At 39.8% G+C, this 26240-nt stretch overlaps 1 protein-coding gene across 2 annotated transcripts in view; it reads right to left on the bottom strand.

The window, feature by feature from the left end:
• The window catches only part of ADARB2 (adenosine deaminase RNA specific B2 (inactive)), a 291983-nt gene extending 266301 nt beyond the window's left edge, over positions 1-25682 (bottom strand). Inside the window, exon 1 of one of the 2 annotated variants that reach the window (XM_090143105.1) lies at positions 25401-25682. In XM_090143105.1, coding sequence (XP_089999231.1) covers positions 25401-25500 — 100 coding nt within the window. In that variant the 5' untranslated portion in view covers positions 25501-25682. The remainder of the gene's footprint in view (positions 1-25400) is intronic. The other variant, XM_031616085.2, reaches the window with a different exon arrangement.
• Between the last annotated feature and the right edge of the window lie 558 nt (positions 25683-26240).

Raw genomic sequence — 26240 nt, 5'->3', positions numbered from 1 at the left:
TGCCAATCTGAACAATGAAGTCCCATTATTACATTTGTGTAAGAAAATTTTGAAATTGACAGCTCAGATTTTATTGGCCACATTATTTGAGATCAATTTGTTTCTTGTATCACCACATTTGGTCAATTATGAATATTTATTGCAAGATGTCAGGCGGTAGTGATCACTGGGTAATGCAGAAACTAGAGACAGGCATATGGTTTCGATAATCCAAGATGTGAATCCACATAAAAATGTTCTTCCTTGAATTCAGCCCCAAGGCTTATATATTCCCTTGAACTAAAATATCCACTCTGTTATTTACTGCACTACTTAAAAAAACGGCTTTCCTATTTTTAGAGAGCCTCATAAATGGCATACTTTGTTGTGTAATGTACTAGCTTGTGTGCCAAATCATATATCACTACACTTACCAGATGTCAGAATTTAAAGCAGATCTTGACTCTTTCTTCATCCAAAGACAGAAGGAAAACTGGCAGTTCATGCCACTGTGAGTTGAACTACATTTTCTGATTCATTTCATTGTGTCTGCAGCATCTTGTTGGTTAAGGCTCAGTGGAGTTATCCGGGCTGGGTTCTTTTGGGTTCTGATCTTCTGTCCTACACTGTTATTGTTATTATTTCCAAAATATATTGATGCCTGCCTTCCAGGATGCCTGTATTTTAAGGAGATGCAAAACCATATAGGATGATATAGTATGGGTGAGGTTGGAATGGACATCTGGGCCCATCTGATCCACTAACAGCTCCAGCAGAGACACCCTGAGCAGGGCGCACAGGCCCGCTTCCAGGCAGCTTTGAAAGAACTCTAAAGAAGACACTCCACAGCCTCTCCTTACAAACTGCTCCAGTACTTCGTCACCTGCACAGCACAGATGTACTTCCTGGTGTTCAGAGAGAACATCTTGCATTTCAGATTTGTGCCCATTGCCTCTTGTCCTGGCACTCGGCACCAGTGACAAGAGCCTGGTTCCATCCTTTTTGCACCCTCCTTTCAGGCATTTGTATACATTGATTAGATCCCCCTGAGCCTTCTCTTCTCTTGGTTGAACAGTCCCAGCTGTCTTATCCTCTCCTCATAGGAGAGGTACTCCGGTTCTTTAACTATCTCTTTGTTGGACTCTTTCCAGTATGACCATATGCCTCGTGTACTGGTGAGCCTAGAACTGGACACAGTATTCCAGATGTAGTCTCACCATGTTTAAGTAGATGAGGAGTCTAGAATCTCTGGATGTGTAAGGTCTCATATGAACCTATCTGGGGTCACTGGGAGTAAAACACTGTTTAAAAATTAAGTATGCAACAACAATTCATCTCTACTGTGACACCAGATTGATTTTTTTTGTGTGTGTGTGTGTGTAACCACAGGTGTCTGGGAGAAGGGCAGGGAGACTAAATGAAATTATGACTAAATGAACTAGACTGAATGAAAACAGATCCCTAGCAACTTTACCAATACAAGCTTAAAATGCTCTTGTTGAAACTTTAGCATTTACAGCTTAGAATTTATACTGCAAAGGCATGTGTATATCATGCAAGAAATGGTTCAGATAGTGCTGCTGAAACAAAGCTCTACATGGCCCATCAAACTGCTGGGAATTCATCTGTGGCCCGCCTTCCTGGAGAAAATAGTAATGTTAATATACAACTTTGTGTATCCTTCAAGATCAGAATGTGCTAGCTGTATGCTTATTGGCACCTCTGTGGTATTAAATGACATGAACCTCCTAGAAATCCTGATATATCTTGGTTCTGGGAGAATGGCTCACTCTCTAAGCTGAGATCAGATTAAGAAGAGTCATTTGGGAGTCAACTGAATTCTCTGTTTGAGAAGAAACAAAGAAAAACAAAATAGAAAATATAGTGTGCATCTGTACATGAAATAATTCTTTCTGAAGTGACAGCAAACACGGGGGACTTTGTATCAAAATTGAATTCAGAGAAGTTTTAAAATAGAATGCCATATTGAGGGGTAAAGTTAAAATGATTGATTTCAATGATTGTTGAAAAGAGCAAATATTCTACAGTGCTACCAATCAAGTCTAATGCACCCTTCTTACTTCAGAGATTATGCTCTTTCACCTTGTTTTGCTAAAAATCTACTCACTTTCTTGTTCATCCAAAATTCTGCTGACTTCCCGTATATGGTACATCATTCTTCCTTCCCATAAGACCTAATAATATTGCATGCCATCAACTAGGTCAGCTAATGATAACTTGTAGGTAGGGACCAGTCTCATTTAAAAAAAAAACAGCCCTGCAGGAAATTTTGTCACTTATTCTGTGTGGTGCCTGCCTTTGGTTTCTGTGTTTCATAGCAAACGACAAAATTTCTGTCTGTTTAGACAAGTTCACAGCCCAGAAGATCTGAGTTGAATTTACCACTGCATGAGAGAAGGAGACTTTACTTGTGTAGCTGGCTTGATTGTGGTGCAGGTTTTATATTAATGAATGACCTGTGTGGCAACTTCAATGGTCAGATCCACCCCTCGATCATGAGCCTACTTGAATATTGCATCTAAACATAGATGTCCTAATGTTTCATAGGCCCATTGAGCTATACGTCTCAACCTTACATTCTCTGTCTAGGTCCACTTGAGCCACTTCAAGTTTTCCAGCCTGTTTGCCTGCTTGTTGTTGCAATGTTATTCAGAGAAACAGTTCTTGGGCATGTTCCACTTATTAGATTATGACCTTCTGAAATAACTCATCTTTCCTACTTTCTGTTAATTATAAGGTTTCCTGTTGCTACTACAACATTTTGCTTGGGGACAAAAAAGAGATATCCTTAGTTCAGAATGCAGTGAGGAATTTGTTTTACTTTGGCAAATGTAAAAATGGGACTTATTTTTCCTCTTAATGTAGGAAATAATTTAGCAAAGTATTAGGTATGCTGTACCCAAAGTACTCCATGTTCACATGGGTTCAGAACCTGAGGCGAGCCCTGAAAATATTTTTAAAGGTTAAGAACGTAAAAATACTAAAAACTCTTCACCTGTTAGTGGATTTTATTACTTCATGTACATGGGTTTTTACCTTTACTATTTTTGTTGAAGTTGTGATGGTTTATGAAATGGAAGAGATCGAAAGGATGAAGGAGACAACAGCAGAAAAGGTTTCCATGTCCCACAGCTATTCCAGGTTACCAGATGATACAAGATAAAACCTCTACAGAATGACAGGGGGACTGTGCACAAGACCATGGGAAGAGTTAAAGACAAATGTTCCACAAGCGATGTAAAAATAGATCCAATACAAGAAATGAATTTTAACATGAACTGGAAGAGATACAGGTTAAATTGCTCTTTTTCATGTATTAAGAAGAGTCTGAGAAAAAGACGGTGGTTTAAGGTGCAGGTTATGGAGGAAATCTATATATTTTTGTGTGAAAAAGAACAAGGTTTTCACCCTTTATGAAGTGTTTTGAAAGCTTTTTATTCTTTCAGAAAAGGTATGAAAGCATAGTCTGTCTTAACCAAAAGCTGAAAAGCAAATAAAAAGAACCCCAATTCCTTCTCCTATCATCTGTGAATTTCCAAAGCTCTGTATGAGAAATACTAAAGAAAGAGTTTCTTAGCTGTGAAAATAATTCTAACTTTATAAAAAAAAAGTAAAAGAAAAATGAGAAAGAATCCAGACGGATTAAATGTATTTGTGTTTATGTACTCCTTTGATTTCCTTCACTAAACAGCTGTTTAACAACAGGTAATGTGCTAATAACAACAGATAGAATAATGTTCTCCCTATCTTTTATAATAATAACCCAGCATCCCTTGTGCTACAAGTCATACCCTGAGGCAGATACCTAGCTAACAAAGAAGACAGGAGTTAAACCCACAAGTACTTTTTAGCTAAAGCAGCACAGCACAGGATAGCACTTAGCCAGACCATGATAGTCACCAATAGTCAATAAACCCCCTGAGAGTTAAATGGGAATTATGATAGAATTGTACAAAGCTCATAGTTAATATCTCCTGAGCATTTAATAGCTCATCTGAAGCTAAAGAAGTACACAAGATTTTTCTTTCCATATGCCAGTTCATTTGTACTTTATTCTTAATACACACAGGAGTTTCAAAACCATGGTGCTAGCTGATGTTACTTAACAAATTTTATAGGTGCATTCCAGTGACCTAGAGCTTTGGTTGTATTTTTTTTTTTTAATTATGTTTTTTACCCATTTATCTTTTTCTAAAATCTTTTCTAAAATCTATTATATTCCAGTAATGCTTAACCAGACATTAGCTTCTGTTAGTAAAGCTAAAATGAATGACATTAATGTGAACAGCATGAAATATTGACCTACTTTATTAAATGAAGGAATAGGCCTATAGGTCTGTTAGGCTGTCCAATTTACTCTTCCACTTAAAATTACAGATATTTCCTTACCATGATCTGTATATACAGGTTATGCTTAACTCTGTTTGAAAGCAACACAAATGTAATGCACAGTATGTTCTTATTCACTCCCTGTTCTGAATTACCAGCAATTCAAGAAATAGCTAAAATTGATGGTTCCAAAAATTGGAAAAGGAAAGAAAAAATGGTACAAGGTGACAGATCATCATCTTGACACAATTAAATGCTACCCATGAAGCCAGTATGACCCCATGGCATTTTTTAAAAGAAAGAACTATCCTCAGGCATTTTTCTGCTCAGGTAATTTTGCATGTTTCTCCTCTTCCTTGCTCTGTCCAATTTTAAAGGTCCAATCCTGATGGAACTGCTGAGCAGTCTATCATTGGTTTTAGCAGAACAGAAATGCTCTTTGCACCTCACTAAGGTTTGCCAAGCATTGCAGAATTAGGTCAAATAATTAGTCGCTGTCAGACAAGATCAAATGTCAAAGAAGTAGCCTTTGAAAGTTCACCTGCAGGTGACTCAGCTTCCTCTATGCCTAAAAATGCCATTTAGTAAAGTTGCTTTTTCTTTTACAATAGTAATCAGGAGGTCCAAAATCAGTTCAGGACCACATCATTTCAGAAATATTTTAGTGGTCTCTAAAGAGCTCACAGTATGTGGAGATTATAAATAATAATGAGGAAGGTTTTTCTCTGTCCCCATGAACTCCATGCAGAAGGGATGCAAGCAGATTGCCGTAGTCACAAAAATGACAGCAGCAGAGCCAAAAATCAAATCCGGAGTTCTCAAATTGAACAAGATCATCTTTCTAATGAATTTTACAATCAAACAAGACAAACAGAGGACTATCCTACCGAAACTCCTATATTTCTCCATATGAAATTTAGCAGCATAATGACAGAATCACTCAGAAAAATCTACCCTAAAGTATCCAGTTTGGGGTACCAAATCAACGCTCACCACCTCCAGCTATATATTCTGAAGGAAAAAAAAAATCAAGCTAGTATTCACAGATTATTATTTTTTAATAGTTCTGGCCTCGAAGTAGCAGCTTGCGTTCCCAATATTATAGGGAAGGAAGAAGGCAGAAACGTATCAATCACTAAACAAAGAGTCTTGTCAAAGAGTGGGCATTTTCCTTTTGTAGCATTTTCTTCACTGCAGCTGCCCACGTACAGACTATCAAGAGAAATCTCAGGTGTCCATCAGAATATTTTTTGTACTCTCTCCACTGTTAGTGCTGAAGCTTAATTTATTTGTCAAGTGCTTATTAGGAAGTAGGAAAATGGGGAAGGACAGGGAGAAATGTGCTTGCTTCATTGCGATGCTCTCAATCTCCCTGTTTTGTGTCAGCTTGCAAATATTTACATCAGACCTGCTGGATTCCTGCATCTTTTAGGATATTTTGTAATTAATTCAGTTTCAATATCCTCCTCATTTCCATACTTTTCAAATGTCATTTCATCTCTTTTGATCTGCTTCCACTTCTTTACTCCCTTCTCCCTTTTTCCCTTCATGCTCTTTTTGAGTTTTGAAATGGATTTTATTGGTTGATAGAGGCATTTGAAATGCTTTCAGAGGCTGGGCCTTGGAAACACAGGAGAGCAGACTGCTTAATCACATTTCTCACCTAGAACCTGTATAATAAGGGTGATACATAGAGTGTGAGACTGCGGAGATACTCATGAAGACGAGCTAATGGACCTTGGCCAGCCTTAATTAGAGTTTCTAAGCCAACTCCTTTCCTCCTCTGGCCATGAGTGTGTCAGCCTATCAGTTTTATAACAGCTGCCAAACTCCTTGGACTAGTTTATCTTCATCTTTCCTATTTTGTGTGTTGACAGGGAACCAAAGGAGAGTTACTTAGCAGCAAAGTGTCTCTTTGCTTTGCAGAGCAAAAACTGCCTCTTCTCCACAGAGCCTGATTCTGCCCCACATTTTGCCATGCATGGCATGAGCTGCTGCACTCCCTGCACCTTAAGTGTCTAGCATGTAAAAGAAAATCCACTGTCCTACTAAAGAGCTCCTAAACAGTCACTTCAATCAATCCATTCCAGATGTGTTGGCCCCAACATGAATTACGTTTTTGTCAGAGGGGATGGGGTGAAACAACCTCTTTTCCTGTTTCAAACTAGTTCAGGAAGGTTTATCAATTGTATGTTTGTTTCCTGGTGGAAAGCTTCCAACCAGCTGTGCAACATGTAAATCAGAAAGTGCCTTCTCAATAACAAAGGCTTGTTTTGATCAGGATGGGCTGATAAGTTTGCTTTCTGACTGCGGATAAAGGACTCAATTTTAGGTAGGTAAAAAAATTTCTCTCCCGCTTTTGTTCTTTCCCAGCCAAAAGCATTTAAAGAGAGCCATCTGTTTCCTTGCCATGTAAAGAAAAAAATTAGGGTTACTGGGCTCCTTGCTCATTCATCTGATTTTGCCTGGAGTGAAATGTTCGAGAACTTCTCCCATTTGGGGGAAGGTTTCACTTCTGCCACTGGCTACAATAAAGGCTACTTTTATATCCACCCTGAGGCTTGTTTGTCCCGGGATTTTTTATCTCAGCTAGATTTGCAAAAGAGTGCACACAATTCTAGTGCAAAATGGATGGGATTTCCGCTTTTTAGTTTATTATCTTCATCTGTTTCTCTCCATTAAAGGGGAAAAATCTCTCTCATCCTCTTGCCCTCTCCACAGCCCCAGAGAAAGTCGCAATTGTACCATTAAGCCTTGAGTGCTTTGCATATGCAAACACAAACACAGTGCTTACAGGAAAGATCTTTGCTATCCATATGTTCATCTCCTTCCCTTTACCTAAACCAGACGATTACCTCAGCAGCTCAGCTGTGTTATTGAGACATTTCAGCGTGAAATTTGTTTTTCCTCACTGAACTTTAAGCGGAATTTCAAGTGCCAAGTCTCCAAAGCCAAGTGGGGCTATTAAGAGATAATTACTAATTATGCTAATTTGAGAAGTTGTGCTATTTCTTTCCCTGGTCATTTTATCTGCAGCTCTCCTGAGAGAACAGTCCCCATTCAATGTTAATAACCTTTTCCTGCTAAGCATTCAATGGAGGACAGTGTGTCCTAAACCTAGGAATATTTTACAGTTAATCTAGATATGTTGCTGTAAATTAGAAAGAGAAGCAAGTTGCACTAATGCTAATGACTTGCTTTATTAACTTTTTGCAGTGGCAGAAATATCTGATTCCTCTCCATTCATATATTGATACAGCCTTTTGGTGATGGTTTTATTTTAAATGAAAGAGTCCTTGATGATTTGAAGCATTCAGTATACCAATGATATTTCTCACGGATCACTCTCTAATCTTATCTTTTCCAAACTCCCAGGATGGTAGATTAAAACAAAGAACAGATATGATTTGCATTTTCTAAATGTCTCATTTATTTTTGTGTTATTCATGTCAAAGTACAAAACATCTTTCCCACATTCCATACATGGCTTTATTTTTCTTTTTCAAGCAAGCAGTTATTGAGTTGGTCACAACTGTATGTGCAACATACTTCCAGAATAATTGGCTTTATCATTATTTCAAATAAAATAATAACTTGATGTTTTATTTGGTATATAATTCCATCCCTGTTCTATGGCAAATCATACATAGTTCACAGAATTATAGAATCATAGAATGGCCTGGGTTGAAAAGGATCTCAAATATCATTTAGTTTCATGAGCATGAGGAAACCTTTGTCGCTCACATAGGGTGGCAAAGGGCAACTCCTGCCATGCTGCCTCGTGCCATTATCCCACCTTGGTGTGTCAGAGCAGCTCCTGGGAATAAGGGATGCAGGAACACACTCTGCTTAGTTGTTATACAGCTTGAACGCCATAAATATTCTATTGGGGACAGTGACATCTGAAAGAGGACGATGAAAACACTCACAAGTGTGCACTTGCAGCCAGGAAAGGCAAGGTCCAGCATGCAGCTGCAAGCTGCCTCTGCCTACAGCATCAGCGCTAATGAGAACTGTTGCTGTATTCCTGGAGTAAATAAACTCCTGTCCTCATTCAGGTTCATCATTTAGTTAAATTTTGCACCAGCAGGGTTTTTTAATGAGTAGAGTCCTACCAAATTCCGTTCTTCAAAGTCACCAGCACTGATCCAGTTCTTGAAGCCTTCTCCAAAGGCCAGACACTGTCCTTGGAGCATGTTAGGGCTCCCAGAAATAAAGTTTTGGATCATCTTACCACCATGAACAGTAGCTTTATGTGCTTCAGTGAGCAAGTAATGCGAGTACATCACTGGTTTCAGCCTCACACTACCACTGAAGACAGGAGGACATAAATATCTTCAGCTACCTGTGAGTAGCTCAACAGGAGATTGCAAAAAATAAAGAAAGACCTAAATTTATTTTAGAGCAATTTTGGACTATGCTGTAGAGTTTTTTTGTTGTTGTTTTGTTTTGTTTTGTTTTGTTTTGTTTTTCAATTTGCAGCACATACACTCAAGCAAAGATCTCTTTCACACAGCCAAATTTAAAATGAAGATCAAGTGACAGGAAAATAAAGCATAGCATTTCATACTTTTTTCACTGTTTTAAAACCACATAGAGGCCTAAAACCAGTGGATGCTTTTTATAAAAAGCAAAGGATGTAAATATTCAAGCTCTTGGGTAACATCTTTTTTCTGGAAATTGTAACACCCTGCCCTCAGTACACCCAGCATAGCTGTGGGAGGACTGCACTTCCATGAGACGTGAATTGGGACCTAAAAATATGCCCTAGTAATAAAGGAAAAGTTAATTTTAAGTTTCAGCACTACTAATTTCAAAATAGAACTTCCTTTATTAGAAATCTATTTTGTAGGTGTGAGAATGTGCCCCCAAGCCTCATATGAACACCAGGCTAAACACATATCCTCCTTGCTGATAGGACTGGGAGCACCACCAGGCTACCTTGTCCCCATCATACCACCAGAAGACAAAGAGTAAACACAGCTGCAGGGCTCCCCAGCTAGGAACACATCTGTAATCACTCTATGTGCAAGTGCTTCCGGGAGACTAGCTGTATTTGCACCACCTCATGACCACCTCAACATTTCGGCAGCTCATCTTTCCCAAGCACTTGAAACATTATGGGTCCTCAAGAAATACTGTGTTGCCCTCAAATTTAGCCTAACCCAGTTGCATCAGTCAACAGCTCCTTCCTGATGCAGTGCTGCCCAAAGACAGTCAACACACCAGAGGGATGGGATGCCATCCAGAGAGACCTAGATAGGCTTCAGCAGGGGGCCCAGGCGAACTTTATGATGTTCAACAAACCTAAATGCAAGATCTTGCACCTGGGTCAAGGCAAACCTCACTACCAATACAAGCTGGGGGATTAACAGATTGAATGCAGTCTTGCTGAAAAAGATCTGGGGGTACTGGTGGATGGGAAGTGGACATGAGCCAGCAATGTACCCTTGTAGCCCAGAAAGCCACCTGTATCCTGGACTGCATCAAATGAAGTGTGGCCATCAGGTCAAAGGAGGTGATCCTGTCTCTCTATGCTGGTGTACTGCATCCAGATGTGGAGTCCTCAGTACAGGAGGGATATAGACCTGCTGGAACATGTCCAGAGGAAAGAGACAAAAATGATCCAAGGGACGGAATACCTCTCCTATGAAGACAGGCTGAGAGAGCCTGGGCTGTTAAGCCTGGAGAAGAGAAGGCTCCAAGGTGACCTGAGAGCAGCCTTTCAGTAGCTAAAGGGAAGCTACAGGAAAGAAGAGGACAGACTCTTTAGCAGGATCTGTGGTGATAGAACAAAGGGAAATGACTTCAAGCTCAAAGAGTATAGATTTAGGTTAGATATAAGGAAAGTCTTTTACAGTGAGGGTAGTGAGGCACTGGAGCAGGTTGCCTAGAGATATGGTTGATGCTCCATCCCTGGAGACTTTCAAGTTGAGGCTGGATCAGGCCCTGGGCAACCTGATGTAGCTGTGCATGTCCCTGTTCATTGCAGGGGAGTTGGTCTAGATGGCCTTTAAAGGTCCCTTCAAACTCTAAGGATTCTATGATTCTATGACAGCAGCTGAGGGGACCAACCAATATAGCAGAGGCTGAGAGGAGAAGTGTGCATCTGGTCACTATGAGGCCGTAAGTGATTAAATATCTGAAAGTGAGGAGATCTCTACAAAAACAAACAGTAAACAGAGGCAATCAGGAGAGAAATGTGCTGTATCTCCAGAAAGGTATGCTGGAATATTTCAAATCAGTTCTTCCGGGAGAATGAAACAAGAGCTAGAGACAGTCTTAAAATGCTTCATGGGCTCCATTGGCCACAGACACGCTTGTTCTGTGCTCTTTGGGAAGCCAGCAAATTGGAATCACAGCTTCAGAAAGGCACCTCACATTTCTTATTGTAGTTGAGATGAAGCTCTATGCACATGTTTTTTCTTATTCATGTTTGAAAATATATATTTTTTTTTATATAGTTCCCTAAAAGCTCCTGGGTAATCACATAAAGTCGTGAAAGGAAACAAACAAACAAACAAACAAACAAAAACAGTTAAAATAAAATCAGATGCTGTTTTCTTTCTATTTTTACAAATATCTATAGAATCATAGAATGGTGTGGGTTGGAATGGACCCTAAGGATCATCAAGTTCCAACTCCCCTGCCACAGTCAGGGCCACCAACCTCCAGATCTGGTAGTAGACCAGGTTGCCCAGGGCTCCATCCAACCTGGTCTTGAACACCTCCAGAGATGGGGCATCCACAGCCTGTCTGGGCAGCTGTGCCAGCCCTCACCACTCTGTCTGTGAAGATCCTCCCCTTGACATCTAACCTAAACCTTCCCTCCTTGAGCTTAAAACCATTCCCTCTTGTCCTATCACTATCTACCAGAGTAAAAAGTTGATTACTTCTTGTTTATAATCCCTTTTTAAATACCGAAAGGTTGTAATGAGGTCTCCTCTCAGCCTTCTCTTCTCCAGGCTGAACAAGCCCAGTTCTCTCAGCCTGTCTTCATAGGAGAGGTGCTCCAGCCCTCTGATCATCTTTGTGGCCCTCCTCTGGACCTGCATCAATAGCTCTACACCTTTCCTGTATTGGGGATCCCAGATTTGGATGGAGTACTCCAGATGGGCCTCATGAGGGCAGAGAATTCCACATGGACACTAACTGTAGTAGAAAGTAAACAAGCAATTGCTGCATAAATTCTGTGACACCTGGAGACAGCCAGTTCCTTCTAGAGAAATAAATCTTTGTGCTGCTAGCTGGTGCTTGAGTAGGTGACTGGGACAGTACATGGGAGGAGCAAAGAAATATTTTATCCTTCATTATTCTATCTGTCCTGGAAAACTGTCTTGGCAAAATTTCTCCTCTGCTATTCCTTCATGCTGTGCTCTCATGGTTTCATGCTTGAAATAGATAATTGCAAATGGGTATTTGATCCCCTTTCAATCTCTTGATATCTTGACCCCACCTGCTTCAAAAAATATGCATAGGGCAAACATAATGGAGAAAAATGCTTCCTGCACAAGCTCTGAGCAGTGAACTTCAAAAGGAAATCTGGACAAAGAATTGAGGGAAGTTCAGATACGATCTTCTGTGGAGGACAGATCTTCTCTGCCACCAGAAGTCCTGCAGCCTGCATTCTCTTTGTTAAGGACATGCGTTTTAGCTTTGTTGCCACTGCCTTCTGTCCCATTGGGTGTGTTACCTGAACCACCACCTTCTGCCAGCCCATCCTCCTGGGACACAGCGCTTTCCCTGGGCTGTCCAGCTCTGCAACTGCTGCAGCCAAGGCTACTGGAACACAAGCAGGTCCTGTGATGTGATTTTCTGTAAACCATAGATTTTTGCATCCTTATGTTCAAGGAAAATGTCAGATTTGTTTACTTTTCACACATATACAAATATATGCATACTTCTATCCCTCATATCTGTAAAGAAAATTTGAGATTATAAGCAAATGAAATCTCTGCAAAATAATCGATTTGTCATTCAATTCTTCTAGTTGCAGTTTCCTTAAGTTAATCTTTGGAAAAAAAAAGGACATTTGAAGTCCCCAGACCTACAAAGAAACATGAGTGGTGGATTCTCTGACTTTCCATTATTTCCCATCAGCCTATCTGATTGGATTTAATTGCAGGTTAAGAGCCAAGATAACAGAGAGTTAACATTTCATCCTTAGAAAAACCCACTCATAATAAAGAATAAACAATAATCATGGTAGTTACACAAGGCAAAGAGATGAATTGCAAGGGAGATGTTCAATCTTGTCTTTTCAGCTAAGGTTATAAATGATCTGAGTATAAGAGAATGATTCAGAGCCTGAATTGGAGAGGCTGCTAATTAATCAGTTATAGCGGCATGGGAGATTACAATGCATGATTAAAATACACTGAAAACAACAGAGACAAAGGAGAATGGACAAGAGTGTGTGGAAGCACTACAGAGTCAACAGATGAACACCTGTATGCAAAGCTTATGCTTAAGAAAAAACACATGCAAAAGTAACAATGAACCAGAAGAATTCCTGGAAGTGTGGGCCAATATTTATTAAAAACTAAGGGTTTGATTCAAGGTCTGTATGAAGCTTAGGAGAAAGCTTCCATCAAGCTCAGCCCTTTATCTGAATATGCATGTAAGTTAATGTACGCAATGCTGAAGCACATATTGGCACATTAATATGCATAGTACTAGTGTCTGTGTTTAAGTATATAAATAGAAATTGAATATAAACACAGGCATTCATGGCTTTGAAGTTTCATTAGTAGCAAAATAGTGTAGAAAATTATTACCATTTTTTTACATGATGTTTAAGTCAAATACCGAAGTGCTACAGCTACTTACTAACGAGGCATTCAACAGATGGGGAGTCTAGACTGATAACTTCTGTGTTATGCAAATGTATTTTTAAACCTCCTGTAATGTTAAATTCTGTTGCTGTAATGTAGGAAGTAAATAAATTGCTTTCCTGAACGTGTAATTTTAAGTTTCTCGCTTTCTTTTAGAAATTCTAATTTGGCAGTGATGTATTACTGTCAGTGCCAGTTGTTGTGATCCTAACCCATATAAAAATTACCACTGAGGTCAATGAAGACAATGTGACCACCCATGGGAGAATGGCCACCCATGGAATGAAGGTCCCTGTAAGCAGTAGAGCCCAGTCCTCCTGAAAAAGAGGGAACGTGTCCCACGTGACAAAGCAGGATCAGGCTCCTATTCTCTTCATCTTGACTCTGCTCTCAATCTTTCTTTTCTAGTGGAAACAAAAAAGGAAATGGTTCTTTTGGTTGCAAATTCACAACAAGCAGTGTTGATGCATGCATATTTTCTGAATTATTACCTACTCAACAAAAATTAAGCTGTAACCTTAATGTACATAACAGATGACAATAATCATTGTAGAAGTGAAGACAGAAAACATTTTTCCTAGCTTCTTTTACTGTTTTGGAAAATGAACACAATAAAATCATATCCCTTAAGAAATACTGCTGCATACTATTTACGAATTACTATTTAAGCTATGTTGTTTAGGCAGCATTTATCTGTGTGGTTCACTGCTTGCCCTAAGAGATATTTATTTGTTCAAAGTATGAACTTATTCTAGATTTAAAATGGTAGAAGCAAACTAATGTAAAAACATAATGAAATCACCTTCCAATCTGCTTACATTCTCACTTTTCATACAACCCCCCATCATAAAAATAATCCTCCAAATTTCTCTGAGATTATTCCAACAAATCCCTTGCCCATCAAATCCTAAAACATGTTCCACCTGCTAGTGAAACTATCACAGTAATTGTCTGGGCTTTTATCTAATGAATATGCACTAAAGCAGTCAAAACAAAATTCTACAATCTACATTACTGGGAAAAGTTTCTGAAACAAGCTGTTGCAGGGAAAATTATGTAATATACTGTCAACATTCAGCAGAGGCAAGCTGTTAGGCAGGACTGACAGACTCCAGGTTCCCACACTCGGTCAGGGGCTGTGTTGCTGTTACCCTCACGCCATGATTTTGGTCACTGATACATTCAAGATGTCCCATCTCACGCCTGTGCATCATGCTTATGCCTGGACTGTGCTGGTGACCATAAACTCATAGATTGTCCCAAGTTGGAAGGGATCCATAAGGATCATAAGTCATCACTGATGAGTCTCTTTTTTGCTGTACAAGTTTCACTGAATAATCCGCACCTGTTCTCCAATGCATAAACTCATGGATACCTGCTGGAGCCCAGGGCAGTGGCAGATGGAATTTCATGTGTTGCTGTGGGCTGTAGGCAGGTACTTGCCCCACACCAACATTCACAATAGAGCCTGGGGCAAATCAACAGAAGTCAAATGAGTTAATACTGAGATTAACAAACCACTGCTGCCACCCTACAGCCTACAAACATTGTTTTTGCTATCATCGTGATTAGAAAATTAATCTTAGCCCCATACCTTGATTTTTTGCTATCTCCCATTTTTGTCTAAAAAGCACGGGGCAGCAGCTTTACCTGCCAGTGTCACAGAAACATTTATTCAGACCAGCAAGCTAGGATCAGTTTAGATAAGTTGAAACAGAATTAGACCAGGTCTTAAGTAATATGTTTCAACAATTATGTGCATTAGGAACTTCTTTATATGTGGAAAAATTTTAGGGAAACAATAACAGCTTCTTGCTTCTTTTCTGATTCCACAGAAAATTTAAACACCTGTATATCCGTATGCAGATCTTGTTACTCGCTCTTTACTGCTTCCCTGAGCCTGACTTAGGAAGTGATTTTGCCACACGCTACCCCAGAAACCTTTTGTGAGATATTAGTCTGACCCAATCACCAAGCTCCCATATACACTCCTTTCTATAATCTGTAAGGATAAAGCGTGGATACACGTGAGGAGATAATGACAAGAAGCAGAGGAATTTTGTAAAGAGTGAATCAAATTCAGAAACTGCAAATGTGATAAACGCATGGATCTTCAGAGTAGCATACCTTCAGTATTAGTTTAAAAGTGGCTTTTTGTAGCCTTTGCACTTATCTTAATCATTAATGTGAAAGACGGAGATGGTTTCTACGGTGTTTAATTCGCAGTCCCTTTATAAAAAGCACTCTATGAGATCCAAAATAATTTGTAATTTGTTGCTTCTTGCTTTGATTTCATTTTAGAGATTCTTGATAGTGGCTTGGAGTTTTTTGAGGCAAAGTTAAAATATTGTTGCATGGAAAATAGTTTTTTATTTGTTTGTTTGTATTTGCTAAAAATTGTTTTAACTTTTAGAATTACTTTCCTAGACTCAATAAATAGAGCTTTTGGCTTTTTTCTGTTTTTAACTTAGAATCATCTCCCATATTTTAGTCAGAGATTTATCTTATGGTTAAATGTTACAGTCAATTTACAGTGGTCTCAGCTTAAATGAAAAAAATCTCCTGGTCCTCCAAGGAGGACATGCACTTCCCAAATTGATGAACTATACCGTAGGCATTGTAATTAAATTTTTTAGTGGAACTAATAGCTATGAAATTTAGATCATATTTATGAAAAATCCGTTTCCATACATTTGTCGATATCTAAAAATAAAGTAAAAAGCAAAATCAAAAATCAAAAAATAAAGTAAAAGCAGACAGTACATTCAAAAATGAAGTAAACAGAGAGGCCTCTGGGCAGCCAGGGAGAAGTCGAGCAAACAACCCTGCTGGCATATTGTGGCAGAGGCAGCTCTGCCTGCCCACTTGCCCCATGGGGTGGAGATGTGTGGGCTTCAGCCATGGCATAACAAGGTCCCACTGTGGCAGTGCTGAGCAATGTGGTGCCATGACGGGTGCATTTGGGTGGCTCTAGGCAACAAGAGTCCTTGCTGGCAAGGGAGAGTTGGGATTATCCCAAGGGAAGGGCAAAAATTAATTCAATGTGTCTTGCATCATGAAAGAGTAAACTTAAGAACTGACCTTCAGGAAAACTTTTTTTCTGTGGTTTCTAACTTTGAACCATTTAGCAGTGGTTAAAATTGTACCTGTGCTGGCAAATCTAAAAAGCAGTGTCCTGTTAAGCTGCATCTATTACAAATCACACTGCTCAACCGCCAAGGGCTATTTCGTTTTAGACTAAGTAAAAACATTTTTTAAAAAAATCCTCCCATTTATTCTTTGACACCTAATAACCATGTTGTGGGAATTGGGATACTTTTGTGTTGTGCTGCCTGTTTCTACCTTACAACTTACACTTCATATTTTAACATGCAGGAAAATTAAAAATTTTTCTTTTAAAAAACAAACATGCAGAGCAAAAGTATTATAGTCAGGGTTGAAGTTATCCCAGTAACACTTGCTTTTGAATTGTTATGCTTTAAGTTTATGTTTGAGCACTGTATATTCCCTCTTCATGTCTGCATACAAAATCTAAAGCGTTCGCACAGTGAGACTTTTATTTCCTTAAAAAAAAAAAAAAAATCATCAAATGACTTGTGCTTATGGATTTCAGCTGAGGGCACAAAAAGTGCTCCTGTTGGGCACAGCACTGGGTAAAGCAAACCTCTGCCATACATCTGCAAAAGCAAAAGCCGTGGTTTTTTTTTTGGTTTTTTTTTTTGGTGAATGTGGTTTGAAAACGAGCCAAATATCTCGATTTTAGAAATAACAGATTTTACAGACGCGCATCAGATGCTTTAGCATAAATAAATGATAAACACAGATCAATCAATACTCTTTGCAGCAGTTGCAGCTGGAGGAGACCTGCTGTCAGTGATAGCAGAGAACTGCCTCTCTTTGTACTGCATCTTTTAAACTCCTTCATCCACAAGCAGCAAGAGCTGAGCTCCAATTTAATTACTATCTGCGCTGCTCAACAATGGAGGCAACGCAGACCACTGTGGCTCTGCCCCTCACCGCCCAAAATTGCCATTCATGTGAGCACATAAACAGCAATTCATGATTGGCATGAGGGAGGCAAGATTACAGCCTGGAAATCAGCTAATGAACGTTAATTTAAGACAAATATTGCAGAAGGATCCATAGGCATTTTTGTCTGGCATTGTGTGCCATGTCTGCTGGCATGGATGTGAAAACGAGCACCAGCTCAAGGTGGCTTCTGTTCTTCCCAGCAATGACAGTTTTTCCATGGAAATCAGCTGGAGAAAGATCAGTACAAAAGCAACCTTCAGACCAAATCCGCCTTTTTTGATGAACATTTGGGGTTTCCTGACATGAATATTACAGGCTTCTGCACAAGTGTCTCTGTCTTCGCCATTCTGAATTACTCAGCTACTCAGAAGACATATATACAAAAATAGAACATAGAAATATCCTGAAAAATCTGGATTATAAGAAATTTCTTTCATTTACTCATTTCGCAATTAAAAAAATAATAATCTTGTAATTGTTACGCAGCTATGTCTTTGTGATTTGTCTATAAGACTGCTGATATTACGCAGACTGAGATAATACAGAAATCTTATGAGAATGTTTACACATATGCCTATGTATTCAAAACTGCAAATTCACACACATGAACGTATGGATGGATCTGCATAAAGATACACATGCTAGAAATGGATTTTATCTTTACATCTCTGAACAAAATTATTCAGCTTAATATAAAAATTCCTAAAGAAAATATTTTCGGGGGATTCTACAGGCTTTGATAGACATTGTCTAATAGAAATTGGTGTTTAATATGCTCATTGCTTTGACACAGATAGACAGAGAAGTCCGCAAAAGTCCCTATTTTGTATAAAAATATTTCATCGCAAATACACGTATATATAGCAGCATAATTCTGCCACCCAACTCATGTGGAAAAGTTTCAATTATAATTTTACTGGAAGCAAGGGAAGCAGCATCAGACCTCACACAAAGGTAAGCATTATTAGAGTTGGCCATCATTTTGTTAAACCCTGCTATTTAAGGAACAAGTAGCCATTGCAGATGGTAAGATGCAGGTAAGTCGCATAAAATTAGTTGTGTGTAAATATGGAAATGGAGATAAAATATCTGTCAAATACAACTTATTTCACCCTACACTTCCGAGCAGCATTGACTCTTCATGCTGTTGTTTCATTAGCAGGCAGAGAAAGGTGACTCTGCTAATAAATTTGAGCACCTCCTAAGGTTGATGTAAAAATGGGGAAAAAATATGAAAAGCAGCACTTCTGAAGAAGTAGTTCGCTGAGATCTGCTTATTGCTCACTGCTTCCCAAGATGCATGTGAAGCACCACCGCCACACATGGTAGACTTCAGAAACAGCACTCACAAGTGGCATGGCTGCACCATGGGATGAGATGGTTGGTACAGCTCCATCCCACACCGGCACAAAGACAACCACTGTCTGTGGGAGCCATCTCCTGTGCACAGCATTCATCTCGCAGCAACGCGCTCACAGTCACGTCAGTAACTGGCTTTCTACTGCTTAATAAATCATCGTGTGGTTACACGACTCATTGTCAATATCCCACTGCTTTGTTCCTTTTTCCAAGGGAATAAAAAGGAGGGAGGGATATTAATATTGTCATCCTTCTAAACTCTCCACGGCATCAAGGAGATTGGGAATTTTGGTCTGTCTTTATGTACAGGGAAATGAGTGGTAACAGAAAGGGCAAGGACTGAACAAGTCATCAGAAAAAGCAAGAAAATACATCTCCTTCCCTCCAGCAGTTCTCCACAATGTCGGAAGGCACAAGGGCGGCTGCTCAGTGCCAGCCCAGTAATGACCACAAGGGAATAAACCACCTACAAACCACCTTTCCCTTTAATCCATGCCAGATAGCTTCCTGAAAAAGAGGATTCATAACTCATACTAAAAAACAAACTAACAAATCCTTCTTGGTACATCCAAAATAAAGCCCAAACCTGTATTCAGTGAAGTGAGCAGCAAACTTTTTATCTTTATTCTCAACTGAGCTAATCAAGTGCCTCTTCTCCTTACACATATGTACATTTTGTTTTTTCATACCTGGAAGCAGTGAGTCCCACAGGCCAGCTATGTGCTGTCTCGGAAGAAAGTCCTCTCTCCTTTGAAATGTGCTGAAATTCAGCTTCCTTAAAGGCTTTTATCTTTGTAAATAAATAAATCAGGAATAAATCAGAGTAGCCAGTTTACTTTCTTTGTAATCTTTCCTTCATTAATATGGTTTTGCTGTATTCCTTCTTATGTTTATCTCCAAAGTAAACAATATAAATCTCATCAATTTTCTTCTGCTCAAGTTTTACACATCTCTAATCCCTTTGCCATATGCCTCTGAATCCTCAATGTTTCTAATATACGTTTTTGAGCCAGAACAGCCAGATGAGGCAGAAAGCACTCTGCAAGAACATACCTTTCATTCGCTAATGACACCATAATATTCTCAATATTAACCACACTGTTCTTCACGCACCCGGCCCTGCTCTGTGCTTCCCTCATTACCACACTTTGGTTAGCAGAGATTTCCACAAACCATCCACAGCAAAGACCAGTCTTTCGTCTCGAACAGGCGTTGTTAACTCAGAGCCCCAAATACACCTTCATATTTCAAATCCATTTTAAGAAGCAAGAAATCTGAGACCAACTGAACAACAATGATAACACTGCCCATTTAAATGCTTTCTGTTCAGGCATTAAATTTGGTTACTTTATGACTCAGGGAGGGCTGCCTATTAGTATGAGCTGACAAGCTGTTTCTACCAGTTAACAAAGTGGTCTTTGTAATATATTGCATAACACAACATGCTGTTAGAACACCTCTGGGTTGGCTGCTTCGTTTAAAATTCATGCACCAGGAAACAAAAGTCAGAGAAGAAATGTAAGCCCTGCTAGAACTTACATGATTTGCAGTCAAACCAGGCAGTTTTACACACAAATAAATGTCAAGTTCATCACAAATGCCTTGAGAATAATCTATCTACTGATGCATATCAGCTTTTTTGTCTGGATAACTAATAGTTTACATGGGAAAAAACGCTAAACTGTCTGAAAGGTTGTAGAGATAGTTAGCAGTGAACACAGGGATCAATTCGGGTTCATTACTACTTGCAAAACCAAGGCAATATTGGACAGCAGTAATTCAAAAGTAGTACAATTAATGGAGATCAGACAGATATTCTAATGCTCGCCTTTTTAATGCAACTCGCTAACCTGAAGAGAATTGAAAGAACCTAAGAAAATGTTTCCATGGACCTTTGGTACCCCTGATATTTCACAAGGCAATTTCATGTGACCTTTAATTTTTAGTGCGGGGTTTTCCATTTGTAGGGTAGCACTTCATAAAGGGCTGCCATTAAGTATTTTCAGAACTCTGTTAATATCTCTTAAACAGCAATTTGTAAGCAAAGCTGTAAAGAATCACCTTATAGGAGAATTTCTCTATCCAAATCACAGAGAAGCTACAAAATTTTAAAGCATGTTGAGGCAGTTTCCAATACTATATACACTGCCACTACCTTTCAGTGTTTGTGAATCATTACTGAAGAAAGCAAAACCTCTGACTAAATTCCTGTGTTCAAAAAGGCAAAAATGGCTATAATTGTGGCTGTTTATTTACGATCTGGTCAACATTTGTGTTACTGCTTTTTCTGCTTACATAATTAACTCTTGGAGGTAAAGTTGAAATATTTTGTTCTGTCTTAAAGTAAAATGCACCATTTTATTGTTCTCACACTTATATGCTGTTGCTAGGAAGATACAGCTGCACTATAACCTAATTGTCTGCTATTTAGGTATGGACTCATGAATCCCATATTTTTATTCTAAATCTAAGTTCAGTCATTGTAGCTAATGTCCTTGATGCTATCTCAAATTGCTGTCATTACACGGATCACTAGAAATTGGAGGTAATAGTAAAAAAGAAAAGAAAAAAGAAAGGTACCAAATTAGATGATGGATAAAGGTTTAATCAATTTAATTTTATCACTAAATCCAGTCCCTTCCTCTCAAGCTGCCAGGGAATGAGATAAGCGGAACACATCTTGAAGCACGACACAATCCTGTTGTGGGGAAAGAGTTGTGTCCCTGAACCTCGCCGAGATGAAACACTCTCATTTATTACTTTGGCATTGCAGGATGATGAAGAACCAAGCTGGTTTCCTCCCTCTGTCCTCAGCACACTCTTTCTATTTCATTAATTTTTCATGAAATTTTGTTTCACAATCATTTTGTCTCTCTCGCGTTCTTTCGCTGCCCTTTCTTAGTTTATTCTGTCAATTTTTATCTCATATCACATTTTATCAAAAACAACCCCTGACAAAGCTTTACATTATATCAGGGATACCCGATTCCCTCTCATTCCCTATAATTAACTTTAATTGCTAGGTCTATAAAAAGGTATTGCAAATGAGGTGGCTTACTTGTTGTTTTACGCTGGAAAATAACTAAGAAGTGACATATCCTCAGTCATCCATTTCATATTTAGTTTCTCTGTGTTGATTTCTAAGAAGTTAATGGAAGCTGCCAAAGTGTGCCTTTTTAATGTTATCAGTGAATGGCAACTCTGCTTTTGTTTGGTCTACTTTTAACCATTTATCTCAGAAAGCAAGCTTGCTTTTCAAAATTGGTACTGCAGGCTATCAAATTTGCACAGAGCATGGGGAGGCAACTGCACTGAATTCTGCCAATACTCTGCCATGCTTCAAAACCTTGGAGAAAACACCACAAAAACCCACATATCCAACAATTTTCTTTACAAATCTAATATTTAGAATGGATTTCATTAAATCATTAGTTGGAGCTTTTTAACTTCTGGTCATTTTATACACATATATAGAGAAAAAAAGAAAGAGAGAATAAAATATCCATTTCCACTTTTGCACAAAATTAGCCTGCAGATATTTTGGCAATCAGCTGCATTTATTTTTCATTAGGTCTTAGAGAAATTAAGAAGTTTATTTCCCGCTCAGAGTTAAATATTTATTTTTAAACGACAAAATATCACCCCCCCCCCCCCCCCAGTAATTTAACTAAAGCTGTGAATATCCAACCGTTTAAGTGTTTTTAACATACTTTCTGCAAGCAGTGTAAAACTGAATGGAATCTCTGAGCAAATATATGCTTGGAATGTGATATCCAGTGGACATTTAATGTTAATGCTTCAAGGCGAGATATTTATACTCAATAGTTTGCTGAATTTCATATACCTAAAAATTAGGTGCGTGAAAATTAATTACTAGTCTATGTCTTTGTACACTGGAATCACACTCAGTGTCTTCAATTCTCAATTTGCATATATGGAAATTCTCTCTCTGTGTTTCCCAGCACAGCACATGGATTCCATTGTTTTGGGTGTTGTTTTTTTTTACCATAAATACACAAAGACACTTAGCTATTCAAAGAATGTTGTTTGTTCTCCTTGCCTGAACTTGCTTTCTGCCCCCAAGAAACTCCTAAAGCGGAGCATCCAGGTATACAGAGAATGAAGGAAATTGCAAAAACAGAAAAACTAACTTACAATTCACACCAAGGACAAAACATGAGTAAAACCATAGACAGTAAAATAGAAGAGGAAAAATAATGTTATTAAATAGAGAATAATATTCTACTTCTACTGCTATGCATTTAGATGTTCCATAAGACGTTGTCTCAATTTGTTTTTAAGTACAGATGTTATATAATGTACCTAATAAAATACATTAAATTGTATAAATAATCTGTAGAGCTCACCTCCTTGAGGAGTGGGGGTGTGAGAGGTAATTTCATTTTCTTACCCTGATATTGCTCCTTTTGAACATAAAACAAGAACCAATTGTTGTATATGTGTCCAGATGTATCTGCGTGTCTGTGTAAATACATGTGTGTGCTTACACACTTTAAAGCATCATTTAAAATTATTCTTACTATAAATAACAAAATAGGTACTGGAGAACTGTTAAAGGCAAGTCTTTAGTTGTAACTCTATAAAAGGATTTTTCGCACAATCTATTAAATAATCAGAACTGCGGAATAATGCAGCTCATATTAATTGTTGTGAAGATGTAGTAATTTGTGAGCCTAATAAACATTTTTTTGATGAACCTCCAGGAAAGCTAGTTGTTAAACAACATCTTTGCAGGAGATACCATCAGAAAAAGGCATAGGAATATATGATAAATAAATAAGATTTTGCAATAATCAAAACCAATAGGTTTTTTACTGGACATGCCACAAGTTAGAGGAATTTTGCCAGCATAAATTCACAGGAATGTGTATTTTCTTTTTGTTTGTTTTAAGACTATATACAGTGGTTATATACAAAAGAAAAATAAAATAACATGAACACATGCATTTCTCCCAATAGCAAGTACAGTAACTACCTGGTTGTAAAGTGGTTACAACAGTGTGCTTGAAGGAATGAAAAACAAACTCTTCACGTGCACGTTCTCATTGATACTGGCCAGAAAAATACTTTCTAGAATGCTATTAGCATCCAGCTATGTGTTCTGCAAATAGTTGTCATTTACCAGGTTATTATTTAGCAAGTTTTTCATTTGTTTTGTGTAGGGGTTTTTTTGTGTGTGCGTGTGTGGGTGTGTTTTTTGTTTGTTTGTTTGTTTTTAGACATTCAACTTCCTCTTTATTTTGGCAAAACAGAGGAATAAACAGAGCAGCAAAAAAGTATTACTAAAAGACCCTCATTTCTGTCTGTTTCTTAGAAAGAAAACTGACACATGATTTTCTGTCATAACAAAGCACCTTTTCTCCACTGCGTGGATAATTGGCCACATTTTTCTCTTGGCCAAGCACAGGGTAGTTAGGCTAAGTTTGTAACCCCCCAAAAGTTGTTTTTCTCAAACATTTACAAACATAACAAAGCCTGCAGAGAGCAACTTATGTACAAGCAGATTTAAAGGCAATGAGTGTGGGAGCTCTCTCTTTGCTTCATATTTTAATATTTGCTTTGAAACAGCATAAAACACACTTTACCACTGGATGTTACAGCATACTAAAGATGTGGAACAGCAAGTCAAGACTACACACATACCAGAAGCATGAATGCTTCTGCAGGTCTGCTGTTCTCACTTGTGCTCAGGTCACTGTTTGTTAGTATGGTTATGAAAATAGAGTACAAAGTGAAAGTTGAAATAGAGGCAGTTGTGCACTGGAGTCCGGAATTCAGCATCTGACCCATTTTCACTTGTTACCACACAAAACCTTATTTGACATTTCTAAAAAGTTATCCAGTAACATGATTATTGGCTTTAACACAAATCAATAATTAAAAGACTGTTAGCTAATGTGCTCTATAAATTAGAATTTCTATAATCAGAAGAAGAAATAATGTAGCCGAAGTATCAGCTTCACTTGACAAGCTGAAACTTGTGTCAACCTCTTGTAACTGTGATAATGACAGGTTGGGGGATATTTACTGCTCAGATAAGTACTTGGAGTTAGCATCACTGTGCCCAAGTGTACTGCAACTGGCACTGTTTCCTGTATTCATTCATTTTACTGTAGTATTCACAATCTGCTAACTTTGACTTTTTCAGGCAAAACATCAAAACTCAGGCAGTCGTGTGTCATCCTCTCTACAGGAGAAAACAGGACAGCCTTCAGAAGAGCTTTTATCTAGGGCATATTCCCTGTTTGCAGTGACATCCTGTAGCTTTACTTTTCTTGCTCATGACAATTAGTACTTCCCTAGCAAAGGTTTTTCACTGGGGGAAGCAGAACAGTACCAAAAATAGCTAAACTTGGCGGACCTTCTTTAAAAAAAAAAGATAAAAAAAGAGAGCTTTGGGGTCACCACTTGCAGCCGAGAGGCTCCGCACCGCTTCGTGCTCCACACGGGCACGTCCTGCCGGGTGGCACGGGGACACCGCGGGACGCGGCGGGACTCCGCGGAGCCGGGGAACAGCACCCGGGACAGCTCCGCCTCGCCAGCACCGCCGCGGGTTTCAGCCGCGGCCCCGAACAAAGAGAGGAGGAGAGCCAATAGGGCGGGGGGATCGGCGGTCCCTCTGGTCCCCGTTTCGCCCCGCGGGACAGGAAAGCACCGCCGCCCCTGCGCGGCCGTCGAGGCCGGTGCCGGCGGGCGCCATCCAGAGTCGAGAAGTGCAGGAGCAGCCGGGGCGTGCGGCAGCGTGCGGGCTGGAGACGGGCAGAGAGATGCGGGGGCGGGAGGGGAAATCAAGGGAAAAAGAAAAAGAAACAAAATTCCTCTTACCTTTTCTCTTCGATCTCCTCCTCCTCCTCCTCTTGGACTTGCATTTCAGCTGCCCGCTCGGCCCTCCCGACGCCCTGCTGCCGCCGAGGACGGATGTCATGCCCGTACCTGAGAGCAACGGCACCGCGCCGCGATGCTCTTCTCCCGCCGACTTTCCTCTCTTTCTGGAGGCGGCTTTTATAGCGCGCAGGGGAGGGCCGCTCGCTCGGCGCTGCCCGGCGTGGGGTCGCGCCTCCGCCCCGACGGGCCGGGCCCGGCCGTGCGGTGCTCGGGGGCGGGAGCGGCCGCCGCGGCTCCTCCGGCCCCGCGCCCACTTTTGGTACCTCTGCGACTTTCTCGGCCCCGGCCGCTTTGAAGGGATTGCGCGAGGAGTGAGGGAGGGGGTGCGGAGCCGAGCGGGAGGGGGGAAGGGGGGGCGGATTTGCTGCTGCAAAGTCTCCTGCAGCCCAATCGCTCCCGCCGCCCTGCTCTGACATCAGCTCCGCCAGCCCTCGCCCCCAAACTCCGCTCCCCACGGGCTGTCGGCTGTGCCCGGCTCCCGGCAGAGAGACGCGCAGAGCGGCCCCGCGGGAAACGGCAGCGTCCTGCCGCCCGATTCGGGAAAAGCCTGAGGGCGGCAGGCGAGGAGAGATGCTGCAGACAGGATCGCAAGCCCCCCTTTCTTTCTTTTTTCCTTTCTTTCTTTCTTTCTCTGTCTCTCTCTCTTTTAATTTTCTCTTTACACCATGTGGGCACCGAACACTCTGCTTCCAGCAGCACAGAAATGCTGCTGCTGTCTTCCTCAACCAAGCACTTATTAACTAGTTCGCTAATTGCGCTGCTTATTGTTTCCAGGGAAAG

Source organism: Phasianus colchicus, chromosome 6, assembly GCF_987193195.1.
Source record: "Phasianus colchicus chromosome 6, bPhaCol1.hap1.1, whole genome shotgun sequence".
In the NCBI taxonomy this organism is placed as follows: domain Eukaryota; kingdom Metazoa; phylum Chordata; class Aves; order Galliformes; family Phasianidae; genus Phasianus; species Phasianus colchicus.
This window is presented reverse-complemented; position numbering and strand designations above follow the sequence as displayed.